General features: G+C 38.7%; 1 protein-coding gene across 2 annotated transcripts in view; it reads left to right on the top strand.

Moving 5' to 3' along the window:
- The window catches only part of capn5b (calpain 5b), a 138,263-nt gene that overhangs the window by 106,667 nt on the left and 16,209 nt on the right, over nt 1–15,387 (top strand). For both annotated transcript variants that reach the window (XM_061898927.1, XM_061898926.1), the window contains exon 7: nt 11,047–11,124. In XM_061898927.1, coding sequence (XP_061754911.1) covers nt 11,047–11,124 — 78 coding nt within the window. The remainder of the gene's footprint in view (nt 1–11,046; nt 11,125–15,387) is intronic.

Here is a 15,387-nt window from a genome sequence, read left to right as displayed (position 1 = left end):
GTAAGTGCAAGTTAAAACTCTACTATGCAAAGCTAAACCCATTTATCAAAAATATCCTGAAACGCCGCCAGCTTGGCTGGCCCCGAGATCATCTAAGATGGACTGATGCAAAGTGGAAAGGTGTTCTGTGGTCTGACAAGTCCACATTTCAAATTATATTTGGAAACAGAGGACGTGGTGTCCTCCAGAACAAAGAGGAAAATAACCATTCAAATTGTTAAAGGCGCAAAGTTAAAAAGCCAACATCTATGATGGTATGGGGGTGTATTAGTGCCCAAGGCATGGGTAACTTACTTATCTGTGAAGGCACCATTAATGCTGAATGGTCCTTACAGGTTTTGGAGCAACATATGTTGTCATCCAAGCAAAGTTATCATGGACGCCCCTGCTTATTTCAGCAAGACAAGTGTTACAACAGCGTGGCTTCGTAAAAAAAGAGTCCGGGTACTTTCCTGGCCCGCCTCCAGTCCAGACCTGTCTCCCATGGAAAATGTTTGGCACATTATGAAGCGTAAAATACGACAGCGGAGACCCCGGACTGTTGAACGACTGAAGCTCTACATAAAACAAGAATGGGAAAGAATTCCACTTTCAAAGCTTCAACAATTAGTTTACTCAGTTCCCAAACGTTTATTGAGTGTTGTTAAAAGAATAGGTGATGTAACACAGTGGTGAACATGTCCTTTCCCAACTACTTTGGCACGTGTTGGAGCCATGACATTCTAAGTCAATTATTATTTGCAAAAAAAAATAAAGTTCATGAGTTTGAACATCAAATATCTTGTCTTTGTAGTGCATTCTATTAAATATTGGTTGAAAAGGATTTGCAAATCATAGTATTCCGTTTATATTTACATCTAACACAATTTCCCAACTCATATGGAAACGAAGTTTGTACAAGCACGCATGTATTTCCCCGTCTTTATGAAACTATAAATCTAGATGTCAACATTGCGTAAGTGCTGAAAGCTTCATTTATGACTGTTGTCTTTGGTAAAAGCTTAACTCTTTCAGGTTTTGCTCACATTTGATTTATTTCACCTAGACTCGACGAGTGGGTGCTTTACAAAAACGCTCGTAGCAAAAATGTGCATTAAGAACTCCGAAACAAGATCAAATACAAATAATATCGACTAAATACTGAACGTTAAAAGTCTATCAAACAAACCTTTAACGAAGTAATCGTGTCACGTTTCTTGTTGTCTTTCTTAAAATCTTGCACTTTTCCGTAACTAAAGAATCTTTTATCTTTTTTGCGCTTTGAACGGTTCCAACAGCCTAAAACAACGCTAGCATAGGGCATTTTTCTTCGAGAAAGGTAGAACGCTATGACGACAGACGCTCGCTGGCTCACCACTTCGAGCCTGGCGTATTTAATGCTGGACGTGACGTCAGGTGAATACGACCTATTCCTAACGCTAAATCTTTATTTGCAGAAAAATGGCTACCAAACGTACGGCTCACAACTGGTAATCAATTTCCTCATCATTCATTAAAGAGAGTTGTTCAAAAGACTCAATTCGTTTGCGAACATCACACCTCTAATTCTTATATTAGACCTGAAATCTGAGCCAAAAATGTCCAGGTGTGGTAATCAATCATTACACAGATCAATGACTCTCTGCTCGATCCATCCATCCCCGTCAAACTGAGTTGGATTAGAAGTGAGTTAATGGCGGCAACAAACAAGGTCGTAATTGTTTTTTGTTTCTTCTATGCGACCTTGTTTGGTCCTGGGCCAATCCCACCAATTTCTTTGATTCGATTTTCAAAATGGGAAAGTGCATTGTTCCCTCGGGCTCCACTCACCGTTACGGCGAGATTACACGCGATGAATGAGCAAAAAAAAAAACGGCGAGGAAACAAGAAAGCCACACACGAGCAAAGGTCAGGTTGACATCATAGAACACTGTTGTCATGGTGATACAAACACTAGCGTTGCATGATATTGACCGGGGGTGTCAAAACGTACGAACAGGTTTTATCCGGCCGGCGGGATGAGTTTGCTAAGTATAAAAATGAGCCGAAATTTTTGAACGAAAGAAATTGCTGTTCTAAATGTGTCCACTAGATGTCATGATAGCAATTCTTTGTATCTTTATAGATCATGGGTGTCAAACTCTGGCCCGCCGTGTAATTTAATTTGGCCCTTGAGGCAATATCAATTTAGCATTAGAGCTGGCCCGCCGGTTTTATACAGCGTCAGTGCCGCTGTAACACCACATTCACCGCTAATACTCATACTTTCAACCCTCCTAATTTTCCTGCTAGACTCCCGAAGTTCAGTGCTCCTCCCGAAAATCTCCCGGGGCAACCATTCTCCCGAATTTCTACCGATTTCCACCTGGACAACTATATTGGGGGCGTGCATTTGAGGCACTGCCTTTAGCGTTCTCTACAACCTGTCGTCACGTCCGCTTTTCCTCCATACTAACAGCGTGTCACATAATATTTGTGGCTTTTACACACACACACACACACAAGTGAATGCAACGCATACTTGGTCAATAGCCATACAGGTCACACTGCGGGTGGCCGTATAAACAACTTTAGCACTGTTACAAATATGCGCCACACTGTGAACCCACACCAAACAAGAATGACAAACACATTTCGGGTGAACATCCGCACCGTAACACAACAGAACAAATACCCAGAACCCCTTGCAGCACTAACTCTTCCGGGAAACTACCAGCAAACTGACCAATAATTAACGTTTTATTCGTGCATTTTCTTTTGCTACTTCAAAGCTTGAATTTTTGCTTCATTCATTTTTATTTTATTTTCAAATTTATTATAAGCCCGTGGAAAAAATTTGATATTTACCTCAGAAGATTGCAAATACAAAAAAAGGCATAACATTTTTATTTAAATTTTATTTGATATGCCATTGATATTTTTTTGATTATTATTATTATTATTTGAAACTGGATTTTGCATGTCATTAAAGTTATATAAGCCTTGCTTGTTCAATATTCAATGCAAAACTTGTTTGGGTCCCTATTAAAAGGTTAATTTGTTCAACCTTGGCCCGCGGCTTTGTTCCGTTTTAAATTTTCTGTATTTGAGTTTGACACCCCTGTTATAGATGATGCTACATATGTAACAAAAAAATAAAAATAAACCACATGATTTTAGTGCACCAGTCGAGGAAAATGAGCAAACTACATAAATAACATCCTGTAATTTGATTTTGATATTATTATTTTTTATCTTGGTAGATCAAAAATTAACACCAATGAGTGGACCGACGAACATTATCACATAATTTATTCAGAAAGTTTAAATAACGACAAATAAAGATATAATACTATTAACTGCAACATGTAAGTGTAAAAACAAACAAAAAACAACATTATGATTTGTACATTTTGAGAATGTGCTTATTCTATTTTTAAACAAAGAAAACAATCTGAAGTTGTGTTTATTTTTAAGTTATCGTGCCGTGATTTTACCTGTATAACGGAAACTCTATTTACAAACTTAATTGGTCATAAATTGTAAAGTTTCTACAGTGAAGCAAATTTCTCCATAAAAACAATGTAAATATGAATAACAGCTTCAGGCCTTGAAATATATCCATGTTATCTACTGAAACCCACTACTACCGTCCACACAGTCTGATAGTTCATATATCAATGATGAAATATTAACATTGCAACACATGCCAATACGGCCTTTTTAGTTTACTAAATTAGAATTTTTAATATCCTGGGAGTTTCGTCCTGGAAACGTCGTGTAATGATGACGTGTACGCACACACACACACAGCTAAAAGTTGTCTGCTTTAACGGCATAATTACACAGTATGTTGGAGATCTGTGTTGCTGAATATTTTGCAATTTGTTCAATTAATATTGGAGAAGTCAAAGTAGAAAGATGGAGTTGGGAAGCTGTAGCCTTTAGCCACACAAACACAAGGTGATTCCTTGTTTAAAATTCCCGGAGGTGAAACTTTACTATGGATCATGAATCCAGACCAAATGTCAACCAGCAGGTTTCGGTGAGAAAATTGTGGTTAAAAAGTCGCTTCTTACCGGAGAAAAGCTGAGCTTGGGCCGTCCATAAAGCTGCCGTCGACTTCCCTGAGACATTGGCGTCAACACACCCGTGGACACACCCCTCCGACTATCAGGTAATATTAAACTCACTAAAACACTAGCAACACAATAGAAAGATAAGGGATTTCCCAGAATTATCCTAGTAAATGTTTAAAAACATCGGAATCCGTCCCAATGCAATCACCTTTTTTTTTTTACTTTATTTTTTTTTTTTTTTCTAGTCCTTCACTATCAATATCCTCATCCACAAATCTTTCATCCTCGCTCAAATTAATGGGGAAATTGTCGCTTTCTCGGTCCAAATTGCTCTTGATGCTGGAGGCTCCCATTATAAACAATGTGAGGATGTGAGGAGCCCTCACTCGGGTGACGTCATCGTCTGCGACTTCCGGTAAAGGCGAGGCTTTTTTTTATTAGCGAGCAAAAGTTGCGAACTTTATCGTGGATGTTCTCTACTAAATCCTTTCAGCAAAAAGATGGCAATATCGCGAAATGATCAAGTATGACACATAGAATGGACCTGCTATCCCCCTTTTGAATAAGAGAATCTCATTTCAGTAGGCCTTTGATTAAAACAAGGTCAATAGTACACAATAAGTAAACAAAAGCAAAAACAATCTACTACTCATTTAAAGCCTTTTTTTGTCCACAAAGTTCTGCTGTGTCCAGGAAATTATTCCCTGAATTTGTAGACATTAACAAATGTATTTAAAAGAAATATTTAGAAAATATTAAATAAATATCCTAATCCTTCACTGTATTGATCCTATATTGATACTACCCTTGGTATCTCACCAACTCATGGATCGATCATCCCTCCTCTTACAGGTCGTGCACTGACTTGCCAATTATTCTCTTGACTCTTATTAATCTGTTTCTTAATTTCTTGTTAATAACTTGTCATCGCTGGTTACATCATAAAGTTTACTAAGCACCTGATTCTTGGCATTTTTGAAAGCTAACTTAGCGGTTAACTTAGCTGTTAGCATGCCTTCTCCTGGCTTTAATTGATTGATTGATTGAAACTTTTATTAGTAGATTGCACAGTACAGTACATATTCCGTACAATTGACCACTAAATGGTAACAGCCAAATAAGTTTTTCAACTTGTTTAAGTCGGGGTCCACGTAAATCAATTCATGGTATTCATTCATGGCTTGTTCTCGGTGTGTAATATGTTTAACCTTGTCCTCCAGTGATAATGATACTTGATAATGATACTTAAAATACTAAGAAATGTAGTTATTTTGCCGTAATGGAGGTAAATATTATTATTAGCGTAGAGGAGTGGCTTAAGGAAACAGTCAGCTGTGTTGGGAACTCGCATGGCTGCCGTTGTGTGACCCCCAGAATGCAAGAACCAGGAGAGCGTAGAGCAGGTATGATGAGTCTTTAATTTCATGAAACAACAGAAAATAAAGCAGTCTAGCATAAACGTTCCCAACATAGGTTTATCATCGAGCACTGAGGAGTGCTCGAGACAAGGCATAAATAGCATACATGTTGATCGGCAGCAGGTGTGTGATACAAAAACAGTGCTCAACGAAACAAGCAGGAAGTGGGAACCAAAATAAGAGCACTGATAGGAAGTGAATACAAAAACAAGATAACAAACTGAAAAGGAGTGACCGATCGTCACAAGCTGGGAGACTAAAGATGGAATACAGCAACAAAATACGTTAATCGGCAATGGAGATAGGTACATCAGTAGTTGATACTACGGGGATTAGATGGATATTTATTTATCATCACAAACTTGTTTTTTTGTTTTTCTTTACAAACTCAGGAAATAAGATCCGAAATATGGCGCGTCTGCCCTATCCAATCCACTCAAAGCCAAATGTCTATGGTTTTAAGTATCTGCTGTCGGGTTGTACGGTGTACCGGTACTAATAAAGTACCACGGTACTATTGAATTGCTGTCATGCATCTAAAAAATACCAGTACTTTTTTTTTTTTTAGGACATTTTAGTACTTCAAGTTCAAGTACCTTGGAGTCTTGTTCACGAGTGAGGGAAGAGTGGATCGTGAGATCGACAGGCGGATCGGTGAGGCGTCTTCAGTAATGCGAACGCTGTATCGATCCGTTGTGGTGAAGAAGGAGCTGAGCCGGAAGGCAAAGCTCTCAATTTACCGGTCGATCTACGTTCCCATCCTCACCTATGGGCATGAGCTTTGGGTTATGACCGAAAGGATAAGATCACGGGTACAAGCGGCCGAAATGAGTTTCCTCCGCCGTGTGGCGGGGCTCTCCCTTAGAGATAGGGTGAGAAGCTCTGTCATCCGGGAGGAGATCAAAGTACGTAAAGCCGCTGCTCCTCCACATCGAGAGGAGCCAGATGAGGTGGTTCGGGCATCTCGTCAGGTTGCCACCCGAACACATGCCTAGGGAGGTATTTCGGGTACGTCCGACCGGTAGGAGGCCACCGGGAAGACCCAGGAAACGTTGGGAAGACTATCTCTCCTGGCTGGCCTGGGAACACCTCGGGATCCCCCGGGAAGAGCTAGGCTGGGGAGAGGGAAGTCTGGGCATCCCTGCTTATGCTGCTGCCCCCGCGACCCGACCTCGGATGAGCGTAAGAAAATGGATGGATCGATGGATTTTAGTACTTAGAAGCAAAAACCGTGTGTAGACAGAAAAGAGAGAATGGACACATTTTGGTGTAAAAACTAACAATAAAGTTGAAGTTATAACACCCAAGTGCCGCTCAGCAACAGGTGCTGTAAAACATGGCAAACTAGCGAGCGGCTAACGTCCATCTGCAGTGTTTTCGCTACATCTAAATCATAAATTCTCGCCTCCATGGCGACAAAACTGTTTCTTATTAAGTCTCATCCCTGCAGGACGAGGAATAGCTAAACACGCTCCACTACACACCGTAGGAGGATCTGATAGATCACCGCTAACCGCAAGCTAGTACTCATGAATGTAAACAAATGGGTGGATCTACACATACATCGACTGTAACCAAACACAAGACCCGTATATAGCAGGGGTGTAACGGTACGTGTATTTGTATTGAACCGTTTCGGTACGGGGGTTCCGGTTCGGTGCGGAGGAGTACCGAACGAGTTCTACACGAACATATGAAAGTTTTAACAAGCTGCTCCGCTCCGTTCTGCCTCTGTCTGTACACAGCACCCAGCATTGTCCCACCCACACAACCATCTGATTGGTTACATACAAAGCCAATCTGCAGTGCGTATTCAGAGTGCATGTCGTCAGCGCTTCAGGTCTTTAGCAGGGGAGCAACGGACTCTTCCCAAGTTATACTAAACACTTCCAAGTCAACTACTTTCTAAACATCACTATGAGCCCGTTGTTCTTCTAGAAACAAACTCGCAGTCCTGGCTTTATAGGTGAAGGCTAATTAGCTTTTAGCGTAACATTAGCTAATTTTGCGGTGTGTGCGCGCGTGTGTGTGTGTGTGCGTGTGTTACGGACAGTATTGATTGAGTTGTGTTGAAGCAGCAAAAAAAGGACATTATATTAAATGAAGAGTTTCTGTCTCTGATAGTGTATATAATAATGTAAGTGCATCATAAAGCCTACATGAACTCCATGGTGTTTAGGAATGAATAGTCTCTCCTATTGCTATTGTGCTATTTTTTCAGCTATAGTTACATGAATCATTAGTAATGTAGCAGCCTAGTTTTGAATGGCAGGGTCCCTGCTATCACATGTTGATACAAATATAACATTTACATAATAAAAATCAACTACAGGCTTCCCAAATACTGTAATAAATTAAGCATGATGAGTTGACTTGAAACTGTTTAATGTTGCACTTTTTACATGTAGAAGAAAAGTTGTGTCATTTTATTTCATCTAAGCGACAATTTGAGGCAGTTTAATGTGGATTAATGTGGGCAGAATTATTATAATGTTCCCAATGTTAAAAGGATCAAGCCATTGTTTACAAATCTGGTAAATAAATAACCAAAAAATGTATATATATATTTTTTTTCTTACTGTACCGAAAATGAACCGAACCGTGGCCTCTAAACCGAGGTACGTACCGAACCGAAATTTTTGTGTACTGTTACACCCCTAATATATAGTCGATACTAAAATGATTACATTGCTATCTTTTATCTTCAGATAATATTTTGTCTTTTTTTGTTTACAAACCCATGAAATTTTATTATGACCAACGTATGACCTTGTAACTACTTGGTATTGGATTGATATCAAAATTTGTAATATTACCCAAAACTTATGTAAAGCATCCAAACAACAGAAGAGTAAATGATTGTTACATTATAACAGAAGTGTAGATTGAACATGTTACAACAGAAAGTAGGCAGATATTAACAATCAATGAACAAGGAGGTTAATAATCCATTTTCTACCGGTTGTCCCTCATAATTTTGACAAAATTATAGAAACGGAAATGGCACAATATGTTGCTGCATACGTCAGCAGACTATATTAGGAGCCTTTGTAACCCGTTTTTTTACTTACTAATAAAAGAGAAGTTGACTAGTATGTTCACTATCTCATTTAAGGACAAAATTGTTCTTTGATTGCAATAATAAACATCAGTTAAAAGTGCCGTATTTTCCGTACCATAGAACGCACCGGATTATAAGGCGCACTGCTGATGAATGGTCAGTTTTCGATCTTTTTTCATACATAAAGCGCACCAGATTATATGGCACATTAAACAAGTCATATTATTTTTATTTTTTTTCCGAATGTAAAATACTTCCTTGTGGTCTACATAACATGTAATGGTGGTTATTTGATCCAAATGTTGCATAGATAATGTTTTACAGATGATCTTCAAGCAGCTTTCTGACAGTCGCTACAGGATGCGCCGTTTTGTGGGCGGTCTTATTTACGTGGCTCACCTTCGGCAGCGTCTTCTCCCCGTCATCTTTGTTGTAGCGTGCAAGGATGGGAGTGGAAGAAGTGTCAAAAGATGGAGCTAACCGTTTTAATGACATTCAGACTTTACTTCAATCAATAACGGAGCAGTATCTCCATCTGTCCGACCGGAACTCTCTAATAACTAAAGTTCCTTAGGTGAATAATGTAAACTCATGACACCGGTATGTATTAGCGCTTTCATGGTGAGTTTACTGACACGTATAAGATATAACAGTGGAGGATGAATGTCCCATAAAAAGAAGAAGCTTATCGACTACGGCGTCGTCACCGACTACAAAGGCGGACCCGCGCAATTTTTCAGGATTTATGCAGATCCGAAATAGAAATCAGCAGGTACCAGGAGGAAAGAAAAGTTTCTTTTGCATAATATTGCGAACCAAATCACCAGATAATATGTCTTACCTTATACACACACCATAATAATACTCGTATGTTTAATGCGCCAACCATCCGTCCATTTTTTGCGGCTTCATAGCTTACCAAAGTCGTACTTAAACATATTGATATATTTTTGAATGCTGTGTGTAATGTTCTATATCAGGGGTCGGGAACCTTTTTGGCTGAGAGAGCCATACAAGCCAAGTATTTTAAAAAGTATTTCCGTGAGAGCCATATAATATTTTCTTTACGACTGAATACAACTAAATGCGTGCATTTTTAAGTAAGACCAACATTTTTTTTAGAGTATAATAAGTATCTTATTCTTTTTAATAACATTGTTATTCTGAAGCTAACCAACAATAAATAAAATACTTCTTACTATTAATGCGACCTATTGAACAGGCGCGGTAGAAACCGGATGGATGGATTAAAATGCATTAGAATGTTTTATATTTTTAACAATATATTTGACATTGTGATTACCAGTGGAATTATTCATGGCTTATCGTGTTAAGCAATGTCAGCTAAGATTTATGTGAGAGCCAGGTGCAGTCATCCAAAGAGCCACATCTGGCTCTCCAGCCGTAGGTTCCCTACCCCTGTTCTGTATTTTCAATAGGACATATAAAATGTTGGTGTTTACTTGAGTCATATTGCCATCATATTGCAGTCTACACGTATCTCTTATGTTTGACCGCCATCTACTGGTCACACTTATCATTACACCATGTACTAAAAAAAATTGCTTCAAAGTTGGTAAGCAAAACCAGAATGATTCCGTACATTAGGCGCACTGGGTTATACGACGCACTGTTGAGTTTTGAGGGGAAAAAAATAATTTAAGTACACCTTATAGTCCAGGAAATGTGGTACTAAAAGATTTTTTGATAAAATAAAGCCAATTGATTGATAATTACATATTTTCTGGTCCCCTTTTATTTTTGAAAAGTATAAAATACATTTTGGTACCCGTACCAAAATAATACTAATAATCTGCTATCATGATTTCCATAAAATTTTGCTTTCTTGTCTCTTCCGTTGTCTTTTCTTCCCCCCAGCATTCCCAGTAAAGAAAGCCTGTTAATGTAGTTTGTCTCTGCACCGTACTGAATGTTCCGTACTTGAAATTTGATTAGGAATCCGTGTAGCGTGACGTACGATTGAGAAGACGCACTAGACAATAACATAGACCTCAGAAAGCGTTTACCCCGCTGCACCGCTCCCAAAGCAATCTGTCCAAATTTGAGCTGACTGATTCTTCGCTGAAACCGTATTACTGTTGTGTGCAAGAGGCCCCGCTCTCCTCGGCTGTTCTCTCTCCGCAGGAACGCCTCGTTCTTTTTATTTTTGCATTTAGCCTTCTCGGCACTCCGGGGAATACTGTAAGTAAGCCCGGGATGAAGTTGGTCCCACGACAGCCTTCCGTCTTTGAATTGTTAGTTACCAGCCTCTTGTGAAACAAACAGGGGCTGGTGGTAATGCTGGATAATGGAGTCTGAATAATTGATGGCAGAAACAGACAATTGTTAAGGAGACTACGCGCTCTTCTTCCTCGATCACTCCACCGCTCTCACCGAATAATCTGGGCATGCTTTGGTAAAAGAAGAAAAACCTGTTACTTTCCGAGGGGCGTGTGTTCGAGTCCCACACTTATGCTTCCGATTTCTCTACACACACGCGTACCTTCATTATGATGCCATTTCTTTGCAGTTCAGAGGAGTGGAACAAGGTGAGCAAGAGCGAGAGGGAAAAGCTTGGCGTCACCGTGCAGGATGACGGCGAGTTCTGGTGAGACATTTCCGCCTTGCACTGCAGTCCAGTTTTTTTCACCTTTGCAGCAAAAAATGCACAGCTTGTTCCAGAAGCGTGTGCTATTATTTTTCTCCGTTCTAACACATACTGGTGTTACTTCCCAAACATTGTTTTGTGTTTTTTTTAACATTAGTTTATTCTTAGTATTTATTATTACCGTATTTTTCGGAGTATAAGTCGCACCTGCCGAAAATGCATAATAAAGAAGGGAAAAAACATACATAGGTCACACTGGAGTATAAGTTGCATTTTTTGGGGGACATTTATTTGATAAAACCCAACACCAAGAATAGACATTTGAAAGGCAATTTAAAATAAAGAATAGTGAACAACAGGCTGAATAAGTGTACGTTATATGACGGATAAATAACCAACTGAGAATGTGCCTGGTATGTTAACGTAACATATTATGTTAAGAGTCACTCAAATAACCCTCAATCAATGTTTTCTTATATAGCCCTAAATCACTAGTGTCTCAAAGGGCTGCACAAACCACAACACAAACCACTACGACATCCTCGGTAGGCCCACATAAGGGCAAGGAAAACTCACCCCAGTGGGACGTCGGTGACAATGATGACTATGAGAACCTTGGAGAGGACCATATATGTGGGCCCCCCCCCCCCCCCCCCCCCCCCTTTTAGGGAACCGAAAGCAATGGATGTCGAGCGGGTCCAACATGATACTGTGAAAGTTCAATCAATAGTGGATCCAACACAGCCGCGAGAGTCCAGTCCGAAGCGGATCCAACACAGCAGAGAGAGTCCCGTCCACAGCGGAGCCAGCAGGAAACCATCGCAAGCGGAGGCGGATCAGCAGCGCAGAGATGTCCCCAGCCGATACACAGGCAAGCGGTCCATCCTGGGTCCCGATTCTGGACGAGCGGTCCATCCTGGGTCCCGACTCTGGACAGCCAGTACTTCATCCATGGCCATCGGACCGGACCCCTTCCACCAGGGAGAGTGGGACATAGGAGAAAAAGAAAAGAAACAGCAGATCAACTGGTCTAAAAAGGGAGTCTATTTAAAAGCTAGAGTATACAAATGAGTTTTAAGGTGAGACTTAAATGCTTCTACTGAGGTGGCATCTCGAACTGTTACTGGGAGGACATTCCAGAGTACTGGAGCCCGAATGTAAAACGCTCTATAGCTTGCAGACTTTTTTTGGGCTTTGGTAATCACTAATTAGCCGGAGTCCTTTGAACGCAGATTTCTTGCCGGGACATATGGTACAATACAATCGGCAAAATAGGATGGAGCTAGACCGTGTAGTATTTTATACGTAAGTAGTAAAACATTAAAGTCACATCTTAAGTGCACAGGAAGCCAGTGCAGGTGAGCCAGTACAGGCGTAATGTGATCAAACTTTCTTGTTCTTGTCAAAAGTCTAGCAGCTGCATTTTGTATTAACTGTAATTTTTTAATGCTAGACATGGGGAGACCCGAAAATAGTACGTTACAGTAATCGAGACGAGACGTAACAAACGCATGGATAATGATCTCAGCGTCTTTAGTGGACAAAATGGAGCGAATTTTAGCGGTATTACAGCGATGAAAGAAGGCCATTTTAGTAACGCTTTTAATGTGTGACTCAAAGGAGAGAGTTGGGTGGAAGATAATACCCAGATTCTTTACCGAGTCGCCTTGTTTAATTGTTTGGTTGTCAAATGTTAAAGTTGTATTATTAAATAGAGGTCGGTGTCTAGCAGGACCGATAATCAGCATTTCCATTTTGTTGTTGTTGAGTATAACATATAGAACATGCTATATGTTTACCAAACAATCCGTCATTCCTAATCTTATACGTCTAGTCTCTTACGTGAATGAGCTAAATAATATTATTTGATATTTTACGGTACTGTGTTAATAATTTCACACATAAGTCGCTCCTGAGCATAAGTCGCACCCCCGGCCAAAGTATGAAAAAAAACTGTGACTTATAGTCCGAAAAATATAGTAGTTTAATTTATTAAGTTAAATACAATTCAACACATGTCGAATGTTCTTTTTTTCTCACCCAAACAAGTAACTCACAATTAAAAAAATAAAACATTTAAAAACAGGCAACTGCACTAATGAATGTCCCCAACACGGTGCGGCAAAACACAAAAGCAGACAAAAGGCTCATCAACTACCTTTCAATTACTTTTCAATCTGGGTTAAATTTGAGATTGGTCACTTATGCATATTTCAGGAAACCACCTCCTACTTGCTGACACCAAAATATTGGGTTATTTGAGCAACAAGATCAAAAACAATGATGCCGACAGCCCCTAGAGGGCACTGACGCGTCATATCTACAGCAGGGATTGCTACTATATACTGTGATGTATTCATGAGCGTCTTCATTTTATTAATCCATGTTACAAACTAACTGTTATTTGATTTAATGAGTCTATATTACATGTAATTCCACAAAATGATTTCATATAACTCATCCCGAAACAAGATCAATTGTTCAGAATATTTCACAAAGTAATTTGTTTTCTTGAAACGATTCAATATTATTATTATTTGTTGCTCTTTTTATTTGTTTTAATTTAGAATAGGGTAGGATATACTTTATTTATACCACACAAGGGGAAAGTATGTGGTTGCAATGCAGATACAAAAAATAAGGTAAAAACACACAAAAAAGACACAAATAGAGTAAAAAGCTGATGCAACCAGCTGCCATTTCAGTGGCCCCATTTCTACATACAGCTACAAAAGTAAAAGAACGAAGAAAAAAAAGAGCAACAACAGTGGCTGTTGGTTGCAGGAGCTCTCTTGTGTATTTAATTTATAATTTTTTTGTTTCATTTTATTTCATTTACATTTTTAAGTTGTTTTTTATTTGTACTTTTGTTTTATTTCGATTTAGTTTTATTTCTAATTCAAGTTGAATTTCGTTCAATTGTGTTTATATAGTTCTAGGGCTTAATCTCATTTTATTTTGAAAACCTTCACATGCAATTAAATTAGTTTTAATTCATGCAATTCAGCTTTCTGTGAACTTAAGTCGGCTTGATTACTTTAGTATAATTGAGTGTATTTATACCACAAAAGGGGAAATGATGTGGTTGCAGCGCAAATACAAAAAGTCAACAAAAAAAAAAAGGTAAAAACACACGAAAACAACACAAACGACACAAAAAGAGTTAAAAGCTGATATAACCAGCTGCCATTTCAGTGGCCCCATTTCTACATACAGCTACAAAAGTAAAAGAACGAAAAAAAAACAAAAAAAAGCAACAACAGTGGCTGTTAGTTGCAGGAGCTCTCTTGTGTATTTAATTTATAACGTTTTTGTTTCATTTTATTTAATTTAAATTTTTAAGTTGGTTTTAATTTTTAAATTTGTTTTAATTCGATTTTGATTTAGTTTTATTTCTTATTAAAGTTGAATTTCATTCAATTGTGTTTATTTAGTTTTAGGGCTTGAACTCATTTTATTTTGAAAACCTTCACATGCAATTAAATAAGTTTTAATTTATGCAATTCAGTTTTCTGTGAACTTAAGTCGGCTTGATTACTTTAGTGTAATTGAGTGTATTTATACCTCAAAAGGGTAAATTTGTGAGTGAAGTGCAGATACAAAAAGTCAACAAAAAATACGGTAAAAACACAAAAAAACACACAAAAAAACGACTCAAAAAGAGTAAAAAGCTGATGCAGCCAGCTGTCATTTCAGTGGCCCCTTTTGTACATACAGCTACAAAAATAAAACAACGAAAAAAACAGAAAAAAGAGCAACAAATAAGACGTATTGCGCACATACAATTGCGCCATGAATAGACAACAAAACAAAACACAATTTTAACACCAACATACACACAGTGCTCCACGCCATCATGTGCTGAGGTGGGGGCACCACGCCCAGACAAAGCAACCAAGAGAGCCTACTCCGTCACAGGCTGTCCACTAGCTCTCGGCCAATGTTCAGTCCAGTTTTTCCAAAATGGGGCCACCGTAGTAGCTGTTGGTTGCAGGAGCTCTCTTGTGTATTTTTTATTATTTTATTTGAATTAAGTTGGTTTTAATTTTTTATTTTGTTTAAATTTTATTTGGATTTGTTTAATTTCTAATTCAAGTTGAATTGTGTTTCTTTATTTCGTTTTATTGATTGGGTTTAATCCCATTTTAATTTGAAACCCTTCACATGCAATGAAATGAGTTTTGATTGATGCAATTCAGTTTTCTGCGAACTTAAGTTGGTTTGATTACTTTCGTGTAATTTACATTACACTTTACTGAGCTC

The sequence above is a fragment of the Nerophis ophidion genome, linkage group LG04, assembly GCF_033978795.1.
Source record: "Nerophis ophidion isolate RoL-2023_Sa linkage group LG04, RoL_Noph_v1.0, whole genome shotgun sequence".
Taxonomy (NCBI): domain Eukaryota; kingdom Metazoa; phylum Chordata; class Actinopteri; order Syngnathiformes; family Syngnathidae; genus Nerophis; species Nerophis ophidion.
The sequence above is the reverse complement of the archived record's forward strand: the minus strand, read 5'-3'. Positions and strand labels throughout refer to the sequence as shown.